At 42.4% G+C, this 23,625-nt stretch overlaps 1 protein-coding gene across 1 annotated transcript in view; it reads right to left on the bottom strand.

Moving 5' to 3' along the window:
* Window positions 1-4,696: 4,696 nt before the first annotated feature.
* LOC139545128 (NMDA receptor synaptonuclear signaling and neuronal migration factor-like) overlaps window positions 4,697-23,625 on the bottom strand; it is a 67,378-nt gene continuing 48,449 nt past the window's right edge. The window contains exons 9-16 of the mRNA XM_071352545.1: window positions 22,584-22,711; window positions 20,659-20,742; window positions 20,398-20,431; window positions 20,179-20,249; window positions 18,613-18,692; window positions 18,374-18,476; window positions 11,463-11,538; window positions 4,697-9,515 (exon numbers count right to left, since the gene is read on the bottom strand). Of these exons, the coding sequence (XP_071208646.1) occupies window positions 9,418-9,515; window positions 11,463-11,538; window positions 18,374-18,476; window positions 18,613-18,692; window positions 20,179-20,249; window positions 20,398-20,431; window positions 20,659-20,742; window positions 22,584-22,711 (674 nt within the window). The 3' untranslated portion in view covers window positions 4,697-9,417. The remainder of the gene's footprint in view (window positions 9,516-11,462; window positions 11,539-18,373; window positions 18,477-18,612; window positions 18,693-20,178; window positions 20,250-20,397; window positions 20,432-20,658; window positions 20,743-22,583; window positions 22,712-23,625) is intronic.

Genomic DNA, 23,625 nt, shown 5'->3' with positions numbered 1-23,625 from the left:
TGGGACACATGCCTATGCTTGCTGGGGTGCATCAGGCATTCATCATACATACTCGATATGGCGGAAGGATGGTTATTGAGCTCGGCATTGATGGTAGGTACTATAGAGTACATTTATATTTTAGAAATTTCAGCCTTCATGTACATCTCTGAAATCGATGTTTAGCTCCTAAACAAAATATTTTATGCTGGTGAAAAGTTTAAATATTGAGATTTCTTTCAAAACCGTCTTCCGTTATATCAACCTGTCTAATGCTATTAATGTGCAGAAAACACACTCATAATAAGTACTCCTTCAGATACGACAAATTCAGTCATTTTTGTAACTACTCGTGAAACAAAAATGGTTACAATTTAATTAGTTCTGATTGTAATAATCTTCAATGCTAACCAAGGAAACAAACCAATGAGATTCTTAATCTAATCTTTAGAATATTTGATAACAGTGGAGGCTCCTCAGAGGATGAAGGGGAGGACCATCCTCCTCAGTAAATTTCATTTAAAAAAACAGTGAAACATTAAAAAGCTATTCTTTTCAGATAAAACTGTACTAAATATATTCACGTCACCAAATAATAACCTTAAGCACACAGCCAAGACAATGCAGGAGTGGCTTCAGAAGAAAACTTTGAATGTCCTTGTTACGCTCGTCATTTGAATGAGGAGACCAAGGTGCAGCGCGGTAGGCGAACATCTTACTTTTATTAAAATGAACACCGAAAAACAACAAAATACAAAACGAACGTAAAGTTCTGCAGGCTACACAGCAACTATACAAAATCAAGATCCCACAAACTAAGGTGGAAAAAAGGCTGCCTAAGTATGATCCCCAATCAGAGACAACGATAGACAGCTGCCTCTGATTGGGAACCATACCAGGCCAAAATAGAAATACAACATAGATTGCCCACCCTAGTCACACCCTGACCTAACCAAATAGAGAATAAAAAGGCTCTCTAAGGTCAGGGTGTGACAGTACCCCCCCCCCCCCCCCCCAAAGGTGCGGACTCCGGCCGCAAAACCTGACTCTATGGAGGAGGGTCCGGGTGGGCATCTAGCCTCAGTGGCGGCTCCGGTTCGGGACGTAGACCCCGCGGATCCCTCCGCCTCCGTGGAACCGGCCCGTGGATCGTCGCCGGAGGAACCGGACCGTAGATCGTCGCCAGAGGAACCGGACCGTAGATCGTCCCCGGGGACTCCGGACAGTGGATTGTCGCAGGAGGAACCGGACCGTGGATCGTCGCCGGAGGCTCCGGACCGTAGATCGTCGCCGGGGTCTCCGGACCGTAGATCGTCGCCGGGGACTCCGGACCGTAGATCTTCGCAGAAGGCTCCGGACTGGGAACCCCCGCTGGAGGCTCCGGACTGGGAATGGTCGCTGGAGGCTCCGGACTGGGAACCGTCGCTGGAGGCTCTGGACCGCAGACCGTCGCTGGAGGCTCTGGACCGCCGACCGTCGCCGGGGACTCCGGACAGTGGATCGTCGCCGGAGGAATGCGAACACCGGAGTCGTCGTTGATCCTCCTTCGCTGCCTCCGCCTGCTTCCATGGCAGGCTCTTGTCTCCTGCCATGATCTCCTCCCACGTCCAGGAAGTCATTCACTCCCTTCTCTCCCGTGCCCAGGATCCCTGCTCCTCCTGGCCACGCTGCTTGGTCCGTTTGTGGTGGGATCTTCTGTTACGCTCGTCATTTGAATGAGGAGACCAAGGTGCAGCGTGGTAGGCGAACATCTTACTTTTATTAAAATGAACACCGAAAAACAACAAAATACAAAATGAATGTAAAGTTCTGCAGGCTACACAGCAACTATATAAAATCAAGATCCCACAAACTAAGGTGGAGAAAAGGCTGCCTAAGTATGATCTCCAATCAGAGACAACAATAGACAGCTGCCTCTGATTGGGAACCATACCAGGCCAACATACAAATACAACATAGATTCCCCACCCTAGTCACACCCTGACCTAACCAAATAGAGAATAAAAAGGCTCTCTAAGGTCAGGGCGGGACAGTCCTTGAGTGGTCCAGCCAAAGTCCGGACTTGAACCAGATCGAACATCTCTGGAGAGACCTGAAAATAGCTGTGCAGCGACACTAGTTGTTCAACCTGACAGAGCTTGAGAGGATCTGCAGAGAAGAATGGGAGAAACTCCCAAAATAGAGGTGTGCCAAGCTCGTAGCGTCATACCCAAGAAGAATTGAGGCTGTAATCACTGCCAAAGGTGCTTCAACAAAGTACTGAGTAAAGGGTCTGAATACTTACGGAAATGTGACATTTCAGTTTTTAGTTTGTAATGCAAACATTTCTAAAAACCTTTTTTGCTTTGTCATTACGGGGTATTTTATGTAGATTGAAAAAAAATATTAAATACATTTTCGAATAATGCTGTAATGTAACAAAATGTGGAAAAAGTATAGGGGTCTGAATACTTTCCGAATGCATTGTATATATTTTTTTGCTTTCACTTACTTAGCTAGCGAATGCAGCTAGGTAATTTAGCCTACTTAAACACCTGGCTCAAACAGAGAGGGATGTTATGTTAGCTAGCTGGCTATGGCTATCTAACACTGGAACTCTTCCAAGTCAAGGTAAGCTTTTGGTTTTATTAATTTATTGCCACAGGGGCCCGCAGGTGTAACTGATAAACTGCTTGTTGTACACTGTACTGCATGATTGTAGCAGGTTTACTAACGCATTACTTCTAGTATATTGACTATGACGTTAATATGGAGAAATGATGTAGGCAGTTAGCAGTTATGTTTTGAAAGTTTGGCTTGGAAGGTTTTTTTCGCCTGGTTACAGACAGCTGTTGTATTGTGCACTGAAGTCCACAAGTGAAGGGAAAAGGTGAGAGGAGGAAAGAGTGTAGAAACAAGAAGGAATTATATACACAACGAGCAAAGCAATCATGCAGTTTATATGCTGCTGAGTTCTGTGATTGCATATATTCATTCCACCGATTCTGTTGAAAAAAACTGGGCTAAACATACCTGAATTTGTCCGATAGAAACTCTCGTTTGCAAATGTTGGACAATTACAACTTAGATCAGCTAGATGCAGACAAGAGTGTGCAAGGTGGTATTGAATGTGTCACTGTCTGTCATCTTGCTTACGCTAATTTCTCTCGACCTGCTAGGCTAGGTTGTAGCAATCTACAGTAGTATCCTAAACCTATCAATGTTACATTGAACTGGGTGAATGGAATATGAATGACAGTCATCCAATATGCTGTAATAGAAATAAGGCCATGCTCCTCATTTTTGTTGTTGTTGTTATAATTCTCCCTCCCTCCCTCAAACGGCACTGACCACCACTGTTGGATAATGATTTTAAGATGGTGGTGATAAATTGGTCGTGCGGAAATGGCAATGAAGTCCTGTGCTGAAAAAAGAAATGAAAATCACTGTGTAGGAGGAGGACTATGATTTATAGTTCCTTTCTAAGATTTAAGGGTTTAACAGGAACAGTAAAGCCTTGTGAGGTGTGAAGAGTAGTGAAGTGAACCAGGAGGGTCTGCTCCTCAGTGTGTGTTCCAAATTGCAGTCTTTCCCCTATATTGTGCATTACTTAATTAGAGCTCTATGTGCCCTGGTCAAAAGTAGTGCACTATATACTGTTGGGAATAGGGTGCCATGTGGGGCGCATCCTATGAGGGAAGTGCAATGATGTTGTGCCTTTGGCAGAGCAGGCGCCAGAGGGGAGAGGCAGTATGCTGTGTAGTGTGGAGTATAGCACCCTTCATCAGTGAAGACAGCGGTAGGGGAAGGGTTGAAAGGGACGAGGTCTGGCTCCTCCGAGTGTGTCAGCCTGTCATAGGGTGGTGTGGAGCTAGATCACAGTTCTTACTGACCCTCATTTATACAGCCTGTTAATGCCCAGTGAAACCTACTACTTGGGAGACACACCAGTCCAGCTGTAAAATGCTTGTAAAAGCCATTCTTCACTCCACTCTGAGACATGCATGCACGTACACAGGCACATACACACACATTTTCAAGAGCGCTCTCTCTCTCTCTCTCAGCCAGCCAGTCAGCCAATCCTGTGAGTGCTCAGCACCACTTTGTTGTTGTTTTGCAGTGTTGGTCCCTTCAATTATTCACTGCCTGCTGTAACAACCACCGCTCCATGAAAATACACACTTTAGCACATCTCCTATGAGCTGACAACCTATAAGCACCAGCTGAAGACCAGCCAGAGAGTGTCTGAGATGTGTGTAAGAGATTGGGATTGTGTGTGTGTCTCTGTGTGTGTCAGAGTAAAGATAGTTTATCAACCATGGGGTTGTACAGGCGGAGAGGCGAATAGTGGAGTAACTGCTATGGTTACCGATCATTGTACCACTTATTCCCCATCTCTAAACCAGAAAAAGCTTAGAAAATACAAATTCTCTGCAGTTTGTGCAGGTTTTTGCCTTTGTGATCTTTCTCCTCCTTTTCTCTCCCTCCCTCCCTCCCTCTCCAGACCTCTCCTTCCCTACCTCCCTCTCCAGACCTCTCCTTCCCTCCCTCCCTCTCCAGACCTCTCCTTCCCTCCCTCCCTCTCCCTCCCTCTCCAGACCTCTCCTTCCCTCCCTCCCTCTCCAGACCTCTCCCTTCCTCTCCCTCCCTCTCCAGACCTCTCCCTCCCTCCCTCTCCAGACCTCTCCCTCTCTCTCCAGACCTCTCCCTCTCTCTCCAGACCTCTGGTGCCATGGTGCCAGGTTTCCTCCAGACGTGACGCTTGGCATTCAGGCCAAAGAGTTCAATCTTTGTTTCATCAGACCAGAGAATCTTGTTTCTCCTGGTCTGAGAGTCTTTAGGTGCCTTTTGGCAAACTCCAAGCGGGCTATCATGTGCCTATCATTTACTGAGGAGTGGCTTCCATCTGGCCATTCTACCATAAAGGCCTGATTGGTGGAGTGCTGCAGAGATGGGAGAACCTTCTAGAAGGACAACGATCTCCACAGAGGAACTCTAGAGCTCTGTCAGAGTGACCATGGGGTTCTTGGTCACCTCCCTGACCAAGGCCCTTCTCCCCCGAATGCTCAGTTGGCCAGGTGGCCAGCTCTAGGAAGAGTCTTGGTGGTTCCAAACTTCTTCCATTTAAGAATCATGGAGGCCACTGTGTTCTTGGGTACCTTCAATGCTGCAGACATTTTTGGTACCCTTCCCCAGATCTGTGCCTCGTCTTGGAGCTCTACGGACAATTCCTTCGACCTCGTGGCATGGGTTTTGCTTTGACATGCACTGTCAACTGTGGGACCTTAGACAGGTGGACTCCAATCAAGTTGTAGAAACATCTCAAGGACGATCAATGGAAACAGGATGCACCTGAGCTTAATTTAGACTCTCATAGCAAAGGTTCTGAATACTTATGTAAATAAGGTATTTCTGTATTATAAAAACCTATTTTCGATTTGTCATTATGGGGTATTGTGATTAGACTACAACATGTGGAAAAAGTCAAGAGGTCTGAATACTTTCCGAATGCACTGTACGGCTAAAAGTACACTACCCAGTGTATTTCCTTTAGTATCCTAGTATCAAATTCACCAGAGACATCAATCATTATCACTATGATAATTATCATTTTAAACAATACTTTTATCAAGACATTTGGAGATTCAACCTGACTAAAGATTTACAGTAGTAATAGTTATCACTGCTAAGATCTCTCTTTGACTTGTAGGATGCTACACAGATCTACTGAAAATGCAACGCACCGGCCCCTACATGTAAAGAAAGTTAAGTAAGACTCGTCCCAAAATACAATCACTTCCCAACATGAGGCGTCAGAGCAATCAGAGCTGCATCAATCAATCATCAAAACTCAAACAGCTTCCCAACACAGAGCAGAGAACCAAGCAACGGCTGAGTCCCAAATCACACCCTTTTCCCCATAGGGCACTGGTCAAAGTAATGTACTATATAGGGAATGTTGTGCTATTTGGGATGCATATAATCTCTCTGAATAAAGTGGCAGCAGAATCAATGTGGGATAAACTCATCAATTAAAAATAGAATGTAAGTTCATGGATATGTCTTATTTTCTTATTGGTGATGACAGAAGGTTTCATTTTGTATTAATAGAACTTGTGAGGCGTTGAAGATGGATGTCTTGATTTGTGTAATGATATTGCTCCTTAGAGAAATGGAAATGGCCATTTTATTGGCCAGGATGAGAAGTCAAACCACGATGAGCAGTCAGTGCACGCGTTGCTGGGTTTGGCTCCAGTATAATACATTACAGTGACTGCATTCCCTACTGAGTGCACGACTTTTCAATATAGCCCTATGGGCTCTGGTCAAAAGTAGTGCACTAAATAGGGAATAGGTTGCCATTTGGGACACAGACACTAGCTCTCATCTGAATAAGACAAAACTTCTCATTCATGTGTCTTTTGTCGCAATTGTAAAGTTCTAATATCTATCCATGCAGGACATCTTAACTACCATCACAAATCACTTCTAGTGTGCCAACTCACAAACGAGATGCGATAGCCTTCGTACAGTAAAGTACTCTTCTTAGCTTTCCTGGAGTCCATATACCATTTGGGACGCATCCCACATATTATATATAAACCATATCTTAAAGCATAACCATACGTCAATGATTCATTAAAAAGGATTTCATTTACTGTACTTCAATGTTCTCAACTCATTCATTGTACTCAATTAACTATATTTCCATTTCCCATTACAATCCTATTTGTGTTAAAACAGAGGCATAAAATATTGCCCATTGGATGTCTTTTGATACAGTTACAATTAATGTATTGGTAATTCTTAAACCTAATCTCTAAAACAACACAAAACACATTTTCTAATAACAGTATAGGAAATGTTAAAAAGTATTTTGCTACAGGATATAGGGGTTGTATCCTTGGTGTCACACAACACAAATTAACAGTTTTGTAAAGGTACACATCAAACAGAGAAGTGAGTAGATATACAATAACCCATGTTAAAACGACTTCACAAGAGAGTAAAATACATGGTGTGCATCCCTCATTCTAGGAAGGTGAACAGAGAATTATTAGAAGTGTACACTATGTACCATCATTAATGAATACAAGCAAAAGTGGTCAAGGAATATAAAGAAAAGGGCCTCTCTCTTTTCTCTCTCTCCATATTCAGCATGTCCACACAGATCCACAGCTCAGTGCCACAACCCGCTGTGTTTCTGAGAAACACACACTCACACGTTAGCATGCATGCACACACAGACACACACACCCACACTCACACACCCTCACAAGGAGCAGCAAACACATTAGCTTATTTGCTCTGGTGGAACAGTTTAACGAGGAAATTTGAAAATCTTCCTTAAATTGTATTATTCTGCCACTTGAGCACAAGCAAAGGTTGGAAAGTAATCATTACAGGCTCCACAGAACTGCCCTACGTGTGTATATGACATGTACTGTATCACTGCTGATTTGTATCAAAGGCTGGACAGGAAGCCCATTAGTTAAGACTCAATAGCACAATACACAGGAAGTGGATGACAATAATAGTAAGAGGTTGGTTTGATATCAGAATAGAGTGCCATTTGGGACACAGACAAAGTTTTCAGGTAGGAAGGAGAAGGAGATATCACTATCCAATTTGTGTATCTGATCAAAACAAAAGTGGTGTTTTCACAGGAAGGGAGCAGTGTATTACAGATGTAGGATTCATTTGAGCCAGTTTGCTACAGCAGGAAATACATCCTACAGCAACAGGACATTTTAAATATTATGTGGATTATAATTAATGGACATTTTTGTAGGGGTTGATACATTTTTTGTAAGGGAAAATAAAGGCTGAATTTTCAATGTGGAAATGACAGATTTATGAAGCCTTTTTAAACCTCAAATACACTACAAGTTTTCAATTTCCTGTAACAGGGTGATCAAATGAAGATACTACATCTGTAGATATGATTCCAGTCATTTTGGTTTGTGCTATTGCGCCTCGGGAATACATCATACAAGCATGAAGTAAAACACATACAGGACAGAGAGTAAATGAAGCAGCAATACAAGTTAAATATGAGTAAATATACTGTAGATATAAAGATAATAACCTTTACCAAAATCAGTGTGACACAAGTCATCTAGGCTAGGTCTTGTCCACTTTCCATAAACCTCATGATAACAGTTATGTTTAGTTAACAATGTAATGCAGAGTAAGACAGAAGGGTCACAGCATAAGGGTATCAGTCCCTGGGTGTGAACTACAAGAAAGAAAAGCCTGTGTCCGTAGTTCAGAGTGTCACTAATGAATGCGTAATGAGTATTATGGCTCGATTCAATCCGTATCGCTGAAGTTCAGCGCTATGGTAAAGGTAATTTCCGATTGAGCTGACATATGCAGCGTGTGCCGTGAATGCAGTCTCTGCGAACCCGGGAACATTGCCTTTAAATTTCAATCGCGCTATAGCGCGATACGGATTAAATTGAGCCCTTAAGCTACAATTGACCTAGTCTATGAAAAATCGTATCTATAAAACAACCTCCCTCATTCACACACAAACATGTGCACAGTCAGACATAAATGGTTTCCCTGACAACTACTGTAAAATCTCAGATTCTATGTGTTGACATAAAGGCTGGGTGGAGAGGATCGGAAGTAGCCGACAGACATCTCCGTACTATTCTGTCATGACGGTGAGGTGACAACCGCTGCCAAGTAATAAACGAGGGATAGCAGTAACCCTGAGTTATTCAATTCAAACAGTCCATAAGAAATACCAATACAGGTAGTTAGAAATAAAAGCTGTGTTATGTATAGATACTTTGAATTATTGGTATACTCTCTCTTCTATTTGTGGTAGATGTATAGATATTGGAAATCTATTCTCTAAAGCTCTGAAAACAACCAACACACTTTATAAATACATTTCCATCCTTAGAGAGATCTACGTACTTTTCTGAAAAAAAAAGCTTTCATCCATGTACCTCCTAGTTCACACAACAGACATGTAGGTAAGGGAGAAAATCTTTCTCCATCTCTTCTCCCTTTTCACAGTCTCTCTCTTCCCTGCAGCTGCTGCATCTCTCTCTATGACTAATTTAAAGAAGACTTGCTTGGCTCCCGAGCTCCAAATCTAGCTCTATTTTGTGTCTCTTGACACAGAGGCTAAAGGATGATCTCTCACTTCTCTCTTTTACCTTCTCTCCCTCACGGGTTCTCTGTCAGTAGAGGCATTTGGTTGAGACAGTGAAAATGGATGGGGGGAAATATACAGTTCACCTCTTGACAGTAATTGCTACTGCACTTGGTCTGAGAGCAGAGGATTGAAGCCTCCTCAGTGAGCAAAACTACCTGAAGCCTGTCGTCCACCTCTTCAACAGAGCGCTCCCGTCCAGGACCTCTCAAGGAAAGCCGTCACCATAGGCTATCGGTGATGAGATACACAGCCAATAGGCTGACAAAGGTCAGAGGTGAGCAGTGTCACAAAAGGTCATCATATTCGAGCATCTTGGCGTGCTGGCGGGTTTTCCACAGGCGGAATAGACGGAAGTCAAAGTACATCTCGATCATCTCCTTACCTACGGGGGGGGGGGGGGGGGGGGGGGATCGAGGGGGAATGGATAAGTACAGATTCATTTATCTTCACCTCTCCCCTAGCTAATCTTTTTTTGTAAAGGAAAATAATCAACGTTTTTCTCTACCCAAATAGCTACTCTCAAACGTTGATTGAAATATAGTGTTGATTGAAATACAAGTGTTTATGTACTGTTGGGGTTAATGAAAGAATGGAGGAGAGACAAGAAAGAGAGAGAGAGCGGTGGAGAGATAGAGGGGCCTCGTGGGTCGATAGAAGAGAGGAAAACACTCAGTGGAGATAATTATACTGAACAAAAATATGCATTATGTAAAGTGTTGGTCCCATGTTTCATGAGCTGAAATAAAAGACCCCAGAAATGTTCTATAAGCACAAAAGGCTTATTTCTCTCAAATTTTGTGCACAAATTTGTTTACATCCCTGTTAGTGAGCATTTCTCCTTTGCCAAGATAATCCATCCACCTGACAGGTGGGTCATATCATGAAGCTGATTAAACAGCATGATCATTACACAGGTGCCCCTTGTGCTGGGGACAATAAAAGGCCACTCTAAAATGTGGAGATTTCTCACACAACACAATGCCACAGATGTCTCAAGTTTTTAGGGAGAGTACAATTGGCATGCTGACTGGAGGAATGTTCACCAGAGCTGTTGCCAGAGAATTTAATGGTAATGCCGCCTCCAACGTCGTTTTAGAGAATTTGGCAGTAAGTCCAACCGTCCTCACAACCACAGACCACGTGTAACCGCGCCAGCCCAGGACCTCCACATCTGGATTCTTTCACTGTTGGATTGTCTGAGACCAGCCACACGGACAGCTGATGAAACTGTAGGTTTGCACAACCAATTCATTTCTGCATAAAACTGTCAGAAACCGTCTCTGGGAAGCTTTTCTGCATGCTCGTCGTCCTCACCAGAGTCTTGACCTGACTGCAGTTTGGCATCCTAACTGACTTCATTGGGAAAATGCTGACCTTCGATGGCCACTGGCACGCTGGAGAAGTGTAATCTTCATGGAGGAATTCCTGTTTCAACTGTACCGGTCAGAGAGCGTGTATGGCATCGTGTGGGCGAGTGGTTTGCTGATGTCAACGTTGTGAACAGAGTGCCACATGGTGGCAGTGGGGTTATGGTATGGGCAGGCCTAAGCTACGGACAACAAACACAATTGCATTTTATCGATGGCAATTTGAATGCACAGAGATACCGTGAGGCCCATTGTTGTGCCATTCATCCACTGCCATCACTTCATATTCAGCATGATAATGCATGGCCCCATGTTGCAAGGATCTGTCCCAGTTCTTCTATGGCCTGCATACTCTGTCCCATTTCTTCCATGGCCTGCATACTCACCAGACATGCCACCCATTGAGCATGTTTGGGATGCTCTGGATCGACGGGTATGCCAGCTTGTTCCAGTTCCCGCCAATATCCAGCAACTTTGCACAGCCATTGAAGAGGAGTGGGACAATATTCCACAGGCCACAATCAACAGCCTGATCAACTCTATGGAGAAGGAGATGTGTCACGCTGCATGAGGAAAATGGTGGTCACACCAGATACTGACTGGTTTTCTGATCCATAGATTAGGGCCTAATTTATTTATTTCAATAGACTGATTTCCTCATATGAATCTTTGAAATTGTTGCATGTTGCGTTTAAATATATTTTTTGTGTTGTTGAGAAGTAATTAGCATGACATCAATAAGTCTCAGGGTGAAATGATTGATGAGGGGTGCGTTCAGAGCTCAGGAAGTACAGACTTGTCTGCCAGCGTGTTCACTAATGTCCTGTTCATCTCAGTCTGCCTTGCTAGGTTTGATTAATGTTCAATATTTACATCCAGGGAACAATGTACGGCAAAAATAAGACAATGGAAAATGCATGTGTGTATGTGTGTGTATATGTCTGTGTGTGTCATACACTCACCCTGTGCAGACAGCTCTAGCGGGGATTTGAATTCGATGGCATGAGGTCTCATTAGCCTCTTCAGATTGTGGATTAGCTGTGGAGGAGAACATTTTACATATCAAAACACCCATCTGGCAAAACAGACAACCTCTTGAGAGGAGAGAAAAATGTTCTGTTTACAATAAGAACAAATGCAGACATATTGCCACCCATTCTCTTTACAAAGGAAAATAACTGTCAGTTGCACTTCCAAGAGCAATACAACTCAAAAGGTCAAAATGTCATAACATCAGATTAAAATAACGGGAACAATGGGACGGGGGCAGAGTGAGTCTTGTGCATACAGCAGAATGGGAAGTGACCTGTGTTTGTCTCATTATCTGCTGTTGGGTGAGCTGTAGCGGTGCTGTTGTGTACGAGGAGAGTGCTTATTGCTGGAGAGAGCCTGTCAGAGCACATTACCTTACATCAATCTCTCCCGTCCCTCTCCTTCCCACATCTCTGGCCTCTCTCTGCATCTCCCATCTCCCGACACCTTCCCTCTCCTGCCCACTACTCTGGCCTCTCTCTGCATCTCCCATCTCCCTACACCTCCCCTCTCCCGTCCCTCTTCTGCCCACTTCTCTGGCCTCTCTCTGCATCTCTCCTCTCCCTCTCCCTCTCCCTCTTCTGCCCACTTCTCTGGCCTCTCTCTGCATCTCCCATCTCCCTACACCTCCCCTCTCCTCTCCCTCTCCTGCATCTCCCATCTCCCTACACCTCCCCTCTTCCTCTTTTCTCCTGCCCACTTCTCCACCTGCTACCTGCACCTTCCCGTCTCCCCGCTCCTCTGCAACTCCTCTCTCCGTGCACCTCTCCTCCCTTCCATATATTTTCCTCCCCTCTCCCTGCACCTCTCTTCCCCTCTTCTCACCTCCTCTTGCGCCCTGGGGTCTGGACCAGCGAGTGCCACCACCCCATGGTGCCTCGCAACCAATTAACATGTTTTTCCAGGAGCCAGTTTCCTCTTTGCTGACGCCATTCACACAGCAGCAGCAGCATGCTGAGGCACTAAATCAATCTACAGAACCTCTGGGGAGTCTGTGTGTGTATGTCTATGGATGAGGTCATGGTTCACGGCCCCTAATGAGACTCTGACGCTGCTAATGTAACGTTCTGCAGGGTTATATTAACCTCAGCTCCCCTGACTAGGTTGACAAAGATAAACGACAATCCAGCTCATAATTAGTTTGTACCCTTACAACCTGGTCACTGTTTTAATTGCAGACTGGAATACTGTACAACAGTAGGATTTGGTCAGCAGACATCAGCAGACCCAATGATTAACAGAATCCAGAGGAGGAACTATTTGTTTTTCTTTTGTCCTTTGTAGACTAGAGTAATGATTACTCGCCAAAAGAAGACAGTGATTAAATCAAATTAAAAGAGCGGAATGGGCTGTTTAATTAAAAGAAGCGGTATAACAAAGTAAAGGTCTGTGTCCCAAATGGCACCATATTCCCTATGGGCCCTGGTCAAAAGTAGGCTAGTTGTAACGGTAGTCTTCGTCCTCCTCGTCTGAGGAGTAAGAAATGTCAGACCAAGATGCAGCGTGGTGAGTATCCATTTTAATAGGAATACGTGAAACAAACAAAATAACAAATAAACGAACGAAGACGCAACAGTCCCGAAATAGTGAACACTAAACACAGGAACACACAAACAGGAACAATCACCCACAAACCACAATACAAAACAGGCTACCTAAATATGGCTCCCAATCAGAGACAACGACAAACACCTGCCTCTGATTGAGAACCATATCAGGCCAAACACATAGAAATAGACAAACTAGACAAACAACATAGAATGCCCACTCAGATCACACCCTGACCAAACAAAACATAGAAACATACACAGCAAACTGTGGTCAGGGCGTGACACTAGTGTACTATAGAGGGAAAAGGTTGCCATTTGGGAGACACCCAAATTCAAGGAGATAGAGTTGAGTTGAGTTGGTCGTTCCACCAACTTGTTCCAAAAAACTTTCGATTTTACCTAATTTTAACATTCTGTCATAAAGAGTACATGTTCAACTTCATAAAAACATGTTTTCCAATTTTAAATAAAATATTTAACAAAAAAAGAAGAAAAAAAAGAAGTGTAAGTGCCTATCAGGAGTAGCAATGTTGACTGTTACATGGTTCATCGTAACAGGGTTGACCGTAACAGGGTTGACCGTAACAAGGTTGACCGTAACAGGGTTGACCATAACAGGGTTGACCATAACAGGGTTGACCATAACAGGGTTGACCGTAACAGGGTTGACCATAACAGGGTTGACCATAACAGGGTTGACCATAACAGGGTTGACCGTAACAGGGTTGACCGTAACAAGGTTGACCGTAACAGGGTTGACCGTAACAGGTTTGATTGTAACAGAGTTGACCATAACAGGGTATCTTAAATCAGACATAAATCCCCTTGTGACATGGAAACTTAAAAAAAAGAAATTGCTAAAACACTTCTATCCTGTCTGTCTATAGATAGCAAGATAGAGTGCTGGAGGCAGATAGAGGGATCATGAGGCGAAACTGTCACACACACACTGTGGGGCTGGGGACACCAAGACTGACACACCCAATCACCCCCCTCTGACACTCATGTGCGCTCTCACACACACAGACACACACAAACATACATACACACACACAGACACACAGACTCTGGAGAAAGGTTGAAGTGTTGGTGCTCAACCTGCTCAGTTTTCCACAACAAAACACCAGAAAATGGCCAAAAAGAGTAGAACCAGCTCACCTGCTTTTACACTATGATTTGACTATTAGATGTTCAACAACCCAGGTACTGAAGGTAGGCTGGCTGTGTCCAGGTACGTAGGTCTCTGAAACTAGCAGACTATAAATAGACAGATGACTAAATCTTTCTGTTTGCATCACAGCTGAGGTAGCAGAGGAGAACATTGTTAAAAGCTCCATAAAATGCTTCACTATTTATTTTTCCCTACTGTGACTTCTACACAAAGACACAGACACACGCACACACACAGACACACACACACTGTAAAAGGGTCAGATAGACTGGAACAACACTGCTGTCTGTGTCAGACTATGGGCACAACCACACACTACCCCGCTGCCATGCTATCACGCTACCATGCCAACACTCTACCACACTACCCAGTGTGCTGAAGTGTTCCTGTAACCATGTTTGACTGCCTAACAGCGTACAAATACAGTACATTTCATAATTTCAATGAGTAAACACACATACTGTAGCATGTGTACGGAGTGTTGTTTCTTTGTGTGAGTGCAAGACCATCTGCACTAAGTGCTTGCATGGGCGTGTGCGTACATGCATGTGTTTACATGAAACAGTTTTTGTGCAGAGCCGCTTGTTCCCCGCAGTGTCTGTCAGTGTGGCTTCGTCTCTGTGGGGGTTGGGAGCCAGGGTCAGGGGGAGTGTGTGTGTGTGTGTGCGTGTGTGTGTGTGAGTGTGTTTGCCTGTGTGTGCGTGTGCATGTGTGTGTGTGTGTGGCGTGTGCGTGTGTGTGTGTGATCCTCCTCATAGCGCCTCTACCTGCCTCCAGCACTCTATCTGTCAACATGACAACATGATGACAGTGTCAGTTTAGGAGCCAGCTAGGCAGCTTAGGGCTTAGGGAACTGGTCACATCATACTGATGCATACTGTACATTCACAGTGTGTAAATTATGTACCACTGGTGTGTGGGTGGTGGGTGGCACGTGGCTCAATACTGACTAAAGTGAACCATGAATAAAAAGAGAGGGAGAAATACAGTGCATTTACTCTATAAAGAAGCAGTAAATGAAGTGGTAATAAAAAACAGCTCAAATCAAATCAAATCACAGTCACATGCGCCGAATACAACAGATGTAGACCTTACAGTGAAATGCTTACATACGAGCCCCTAACCAACAATGCAGTACAAATAAGAATAATACATAACAGTACCAAGTAATTAAAAGAGCAGCTGTAAAATAACAATAGTGAGACTATATACAGGGGGGTATCGGTACAGAGTCAAGGTGTGGGGGCACCGGATAGTCGAGGTAAATGAGGTAATATGTACATGTAGGTAGAGTGATTAAAGTGACTATGCATAGATGATAACAACAGAGAGCAGCAGCGGTGTAAAAAGGGGGGGGGGGGCGGCAACGCAAATAGTCTGGGTAGCTTGGGGGTAGAAGCTGTTAATAAGCCTCTAGGACCTAGACTTGGCACTCCGGTACCGCTTGCCATGTGGTAGCAGAGAGAACAGTCTATGACTAGGGTGGCTGGAGTCTTTGACAATTTTTAGGGCCTTCCTCTGACAACGCCTGGTATAGAGGTCCTGAATGGCAGGAAGCTTTGCCCCAGTGATGTACTCGGCCGTATGCACTATACTCGGCCTCCAACCTTGCGGTTGGAGGCCGAGCAGTTGCCATACTAGACAGTGATGCAACCAGACAGGATAGTGCAATTGTAGAACCTTTTGAGGATCTGAGAACCCATGACAAATCTTTTCTGTCTCGTGACGGGGAATAGGTTTTGTCGTGCCCTCTTTACGACTGTCTTGGTGTGCTTGGACGATGTTAGTTTGTTGGTGATGTGGACACCAAGGAACTTGAAGCTCTCAACATGCTCCACTACAGCCCCGTCGATGAGAATGGTGGCGTGCTCGGTCCTCTTTTCCCTGTAGTCCACAATCATCTCCTTTGTCTTGATCACGTTGAGGGAGAGCTTGTTGTCCTGGCACTACACGGCCAGGTCTCTGACCTCCTCCCTATAGGCTGTCTCGTCGTTGTTGGTGATCAGGCCTACCACTGTTGTGTCATCGGCAAACTTAATGATGGTATTGGGGTCGTGCCTGGCAGTGCAGTCATGAGTGAACAGGGAATACAGGAGGGGACTGAGCACGCACCCCTGAGGGGCACCTGTGTTGAGGATCGTCGTGGAGGATGAGTTGTTACCTACCCTTACCACCTGGGGGCGGCCCATCAGGAAGTCCAGGATCCAGTTGCAGAGGGAGGTGTTTAGTCCCAGGGTACTTAGCTTATTGATGAGCTTTGAGGGCACTATGGTGTTGAACGCTGAGTTGTAGTCAATGAATATCATTCTCACATAGGGGTTCCTTTTGTCCAGATGTGAAAGGGCAGTGTGGAGTGCAATAGAGGTGGCATCATCTGTGGATCTGTTGGTGCGGTATGCAAATTGGAGTGCTTCAACATTGCTTGCTGTTTGGGGTTTTAGGCTGAGTTTCTATATAGCACTTTGTGACATTGGCTGATGTAAAAAGAGCTTCATAAATACATTTGATTGATTAATTGATTGATTAGGTCTAGGGTTTCTGGGATAATTGTGTTGATGTGAGCCATGACCAGCCCTTCAAAGCACTTCATGGCTACAGACTTGAGTGCTACGGGTCAGTAGTCATTTAGGCAGGTTACCTTAGTGTTCTTGGGCACAGGGACTATAGTGGTCTGCTTAAAACATGTTGGTATTACAGACTCAGACAGAGAGGTTGAAAATGTCAGTGAAGACACTTGCCAGTTGGTCAGCACATGCCTGGAGCACACGTCCTGGTAATCCGTCTGGCCCTGCGGCCTTGTGAATGTTGACCTGTTTAAAGGTCTTACTCACATCGGCTGCGGAGAGCGTGATCACACAGTCTTCCTTTTTTATTGATCGAGTCACTGATGCTTCCTGCTTTAATTTTTGCTTGTAAGCAGGAATCAGGAGGATAGAATTATGGTAAGATTTGCCAAATGAAGGGCAAGGGAGAGCTTTCTATGCATCTCTGTCTGTGGAATTTTCCCCCTCTGGTTGCACATTTAACATGCTGATAGAAATTTGGTAAGACCGATTTACGTTTCCCTACATTACATTTTCCCGGTCACTAGGAGACCCGCCTCTGGGTGAATGTTTTCCTGTTTGCTAATGACGGAATACAGCTCATTGAGTGTTCTTAGTGCCAGCATCAGTCTGTGGTGGTATGCAGACAGCTATGAAAAATGCAGATAAACTCTCTAGGTAGATAGTGTGGTCAACAGGTAATCATGAGATTCTCTACCTCAGGCGAGCAAAACCTTGAGACTTCCTTAGATATTGTGCAGCAGCTGTTATTTACAAATATACATAGTCTGCCACCCCTTGTCTTACCAGACGCCGCTGTTCTATCCTGCCAATACAGCGTATAACCAGCCAGCTGTATGTTGATAAAGTCGTCGTTCAGACACGTCTCCATGAAGCATAAGATATTACAGTTTTGAATGTACCGTTGGTAGTTTAATCTTCCGCATAGGTCATAGATTTTATTTTCCAAAGATTGCATGTTTTCTAGCAGAATGGAAGGCAGTGGGGGTTTATTCGATCGCCTACAAATTCTCAGAAGGCAGCCCGCCGTCCGGACCCTTTTTCTCCGCCTTCTCTTCATGCAAATGACCGGGATCTGGGCCTGTTCCCGGGAAAGCAGTATGTCATTCACGTCGGGCTCGTTAAAGGAAAAAAAGGATTCTGACAGATTGTGTTGAGTTCTCAGTTCTGATGTCCAGAAGTTACACAGAGATAGCAACAACATTATGTACAAAATAAGTTAAACAATAAATTACAAACACTGCAAGGAAACAACAACAAAAAACACAATTGGATAGGAACACGTAAAACATCAGCCTTCTTCTCCAGCCTTCTTCTCGGGCCCCAGCTGTTCAAAAGTCTAAGTTAACTGGATAAGGTAGCAACATTTCAGTAACTTTACCAAAAAAGGCATTTTTTGCAGAGATCCCGGTTGGAAAATTCCCGGAATCAGGAAGGGTAACAGCAGGAAATCCAGGAATCTTCCAACTGGGATTTCTGGAAAACCTACATGGCGAATTTTGGAAAATGTTACCAGCATTTTGAAAGCCAAGTACAGGGAAAGTAGAAATCCATACCTTTTCTCCATTGGCGCTCCCCAGAACATAGCAGCCCATTATATGAATGAGGTTGGGCTCAGGATTCAGCTTGCTCATAAACTGACTCAACTTCTTCCAAAATCTGTCAAAGAAGAGAGGGAGAGATGAAATTATTCTATATGTCTGAAATAGTGTATGACTTTAGTCTACACTGTATGTATCTGAAATATAGTGACAGTTATCAAGGTGATATTGTTGTCAGAAGTGAGTTGTCTTACTGGATCATATCCTCCTCCTTCTCCACTTTGGCAAATGTGGCCACTTTGTTCTTGAGCAGGTACAGATGCCCCGGACCTCCCTGGAGAACCGGTTCATTTCAGTTACAGTATGTTCATGTAGAAATAACGGCAGCAGCAATAAGCTGACCTGAACACTGATTTTCAAACAGTAACACCACATTCTCACAGAGTGTTCTTTAATGGAAGCATTTCCAGCATAATCCAGGTAGAGGCATACCCCAGGGCAGCTGTCGAGGCCCCCTGCTTTTTAAAGTGTTTACTAATGACCTGCAACTGGCACTGACTAAAGCCTGTGTGTCTATGTATGCTGACGACTCAACATTATACACGCCAGCTAACACAGCAAGTTAAATCACTGCAACACTTAACATAGAGTAGCAGTCACTTTTAGAATGGGTAGCAAGTATTAAGCTTGTCCTAAATATTTCAAAAAATAAAAGCATTGTATTTGGGACAAATCATTCACTAAAACTTAAACCTTAACTAAATCTTGTAATGAATAAGGTGGAAATTGAACAAGTTGAGGAAACTAAACTGCTTGGTGTAACCCTGGATTGTCATGGTCAAAACATATTGATGCAACGGTAGCTAAGATGGGGAGAGGTCTGTCCATAATAAAGCGCTCCTCTGCTTTTTCTTGACATCGCTATTAACAAAACAAGTCCTACAGGCCCTAGTTTTATCACACCTGGACTACTGCCATAGACATAGGCAAATTACAGTTGGCCCAGAACAGAGCAGCATGGCTGGCCCTTAAATGTACAGGACGAGCTAAGATAAATAACAATCTCTCCTGGCCCAAAGTAGAGGAGAGATTAACTGCATCACTACTTGTCTTTGTGAGAGGTATTGACATGTTGAACAACTAGCACACAGCTAAGACACACATGCATACACCCACAAGACATGCCACCAGGAGTCTTTTCACAGTCCCCAAGTCCAGAACAGACTCCGGGAAACATACATTACCAGATCAAGTAACTCACTCAGACGGAGCCCTTTCCTGCAGTCAAATAACCTAGTGGCTTCATTGGTGGAACGTTATTCATATTTTTCATAATTTCATAATTAATCAACATTATTTTTTTAAACGTAGACAATCCGGTGTTTCTATGCCAAACAGTTTTGTTATATTTCTGTCTTCTGTGATGTAGTATTAGGATGCAAACTCAAAATGTAATACATTTCAACTCTATTGCTGACATGGTACAAGTATGTTATTTTTTAAGCACATAACCATGTGTGTTAGATGTACACTTTTGTTTAAATGTAGATTTGTTTAAGACTACCAATAAACTCTGTGTGACCCTGATTTAGCTCACTGCAGTAAAAGGTTAAAAAACATCAAACTACACCTTATGGAACAACGCACACTGTGAAGAGACACACACACCGGCTTACACACACGCATTGTAATGTTGTAATATTGTTGTATTGTGGTATTATAAATGTTGTATTGTAGATATGTAGTGGTCGAGTAGTGGTGTAATAATGTGTTGTATGATACTGCTGGTTCTCAACCAGCTTCTCTTTCCTCTCTCTCACCTGACAGAAGATGAGCATGTTCCAGATCTTACAGCCTTTCCTATAGGCCGTCAGCTTCTTCTCTATCTCCTCTGTGATTGGAGGGAACGAAAGAGAAAGATAAATAAATGTTACTTTCTGCTGTCATAAGACGGGAGAGAGGTCACATACGGTACTATGGACAGGATCCTTATTCAGTGCACGCAATGAATCTAAGAAAACATCACACAACCTACTTACCAATGATGTCATCGAATGTGGCATGTTCATGATCCTACAGAAAAAGTTCAAATAAGAGGACCCAATAAGACATCTACAAGACAGTTCTAACTACCGGGGTGGTTTACGTTAAGCAGTCGATATTTTCCATATGAACTGTTTTCATTATGAAGTGTAGAAGAGACTCTCCAAAATCAATAGTACAGTAATCCGAATGTCTAAGGTATTATCATAACATACAGTAGGAGTCGCGTAACGGATGAGTAGATGAGAGGGACTCACATAAAGGATGGGGATGACGGAGGGATCATCCCTACGGATGATGTTAGGAACATATTCAGCCTTCGGGACCTTGGAAGATATCAGCTGGAAGAAGACAGACAGAAAGTCTCAACAACTAAACGAATGTCAATGAAAAGCTGTCTACAATGGGTACATTATATACTGTAAGAAATATCGTAATAAGAACAGAAGTAGTACAAATATAAGTTCAGAAACCAATCTACTTAGTGCCATGATATCGGTTGAAGGCAGTATTGCATAGAGCTAGAGATGTATTTTACTACAGTTTACTCTTTTAATTCATAACTACACACTGTTAATGACTATTAACAACAACACACTTATTAACTATTAATAACACACGCTGTTATTAACTATTAATAACACACTGTTATTAACTATTAATAACACACTGGTATTAACTATTAATAACACACTGTTATTAACTATTAATAACACACTGTTATTAACTATTAATAACACACTGTTATTAACTATTAATAACACACTGTTATTAACTATTAATAACACCCTGTTATTAACTATTAATAACACACTGTTATTAACTATTAATAACAACACACTGTTAATAACTGTTAATAACAACACACTGTTAATAACACACTTATTAATTAATAACACGCTGTTATTAACTATTAATAACAACACACTGTTATTAACTATTAATAACACACTGTTAATAACTATTAATAACAACACTGTTATTAACTATTAACAACACACTGTCAATAACTATTAATAACAACACACTGTTATTAAATATTAACAACACACTGTTATTAACTATTAACACGCTGTTATTAACTATTAACACGCTGTTATTAACTATTAACAACACACTGTTATTAACTATTAACAACACACTGTTAATAACTATTAATAACACACTGTTAATAACTATTAACAACACACTGTTATTAACTATTAACAACACACTGTTATTAACTATTAATAACAAACTGTTAATAACTATTAATAACAACACTGTTATTAACTATTAACAACACACTGTTATTAACTATTAACAACACACTGTTATTAACTATTAACAACACACTGTTATTAACTATTAACAACACCCTGTAATTAACTATTAACAACACAATGTTATTAACTATTAACAACACACTGTTATTAACTATTAACAACACACTGTTAATAACTATTAATAACAACACTGTTATTAACTATTAACAACACACTGTCAATAACTATTAATAACAACACACTGTTATTAACTATTAACACACTGTTATTAACTATTAACAACACCCTGTTATTAACTATTAACAACACAATGTTATTAACTATTAACAACACACTGTTAATAACTATTAACAACACACTGTTATTAACTATTAACAACACAATGTTATTAACTATTAACAACACACTGTTATTAACTATTAATAACAACACACTGTTATTAACTATTAACAACACACTGTTATTAACTATTAACAACACACTGTTATTAACTATTAACAACACACTGTTATTAACTATTAACAACACACCGTTATTAACTATTAACAACACACCGTTATTAACTATTAACAACACACTGTTATTAACTATTAACAACACACTGTTATTAACTATTAATAACAACACACTGTTATTAACTATTAACAACACACTGTTATTAACTATTAACAACACACTGTTATTAACTATTAACAACACACTGTTATTAACTATTAACAACACACTGTTATTAACTATTAACAACACACTGTTATTAACTATTAACAACACAATGTTAATAACTATTAATAGCAAAATGTTAATAACTATTAATAACAATAACTCCTCTCCTTGCACTACTATTTTTATTTTCTTATTTTTTATTTTTGCTATGAGAGGGTGAATAACTGGTATCTTAGGTGACCTGAGCATCTCACCATGATTTTGGGTGGGATGAAGTCCTCTCCCTCACAGGCTGCTCTCTCCATCTCTCTCTCCTCCTCCCAGTCTGCATCCTCCTGGGATCCTTCATCTAGAGCCCCTGAGGAGGACTGCAAGTCCCCACCTAACACACACACACACACACACACACACACACACACACACACACACACACACACACACACACACACACACACACACACACACACACACACACACACACACACACACACACACACACACACACACACACATATACACACACACACACACACACACACACACACACGCACGCACACACACATAGCGGGGGAGAGATGAAAGGATAGCAAACATACTATTAAAGGAGAGTTTGCAATCAGAAGCGGCACACCTGGCAGCTGGCTGTTTGCAGATTGAACATAGAACAGGCATCATAGAGACAACCAGAGGAAACAGAACACATTATGCCTTCCCTAGACATCAACATCAATAAAGGAAATATAACACATTATCCCTTCCCTAGACATCAACATCAATAAAGGAAACAGAACACATTATCCCTTCCCTAGACATCAACATCAATAAAGGAAACAGAACACATTATCCCTTCCCTAGACATCAACATCAATAAAGGAAATATAACACATTATCCCTTCCCTAGACATCAACAACAATAAAGGAAATATAACACATTATCCCTTCCCTAGACATCAACATCAATAAAGGAAACAGAACACATTATCCCTTCCCTAGACATCAACATCAATAAAGGAAATATAACACATTATCCCTTCCCTAGACATCAACATCAATAAAGGAAACAGAACACATTATCCCTTCCCTAGACATCAACAACAATAAAGGAAACAGAACACATAGACCACAGGTTACAGAGATATACAAAAAATGGAGATGAAAGACAATTCTTTGAACAGACAACCACAGAGCTTGGAACAGACTAGAGGTCGACCGATTAATCGGAATGGCCGATTAATTAGGGCCGATTTCAAGTTTTCATAACAATCGTAAATCGGAATTTTTGGACACCGATTTGGC

The sequence above is a fragment of the Salvelinus alpinus genome, chromosome 19 (assembly GCF_045679555.1).
Source record: "Salvelinus alpinus chromosome 19, SLU_Salpinus.1, whole genome shotgun sequence".
Classification (NCBI taxonomy): domain Eukaryota; kingdom Metazoa; phylum Chordata; class Actinopteri; order Salmoniformes; family Salmonidae; genus Salvelinus; species Salvelinus alpinus.
The sequence above is the reverse complement of the archived record's forward strand: the minus strand, read 5'-3'. Positions and strand labels throughout refer to the sequence as shown.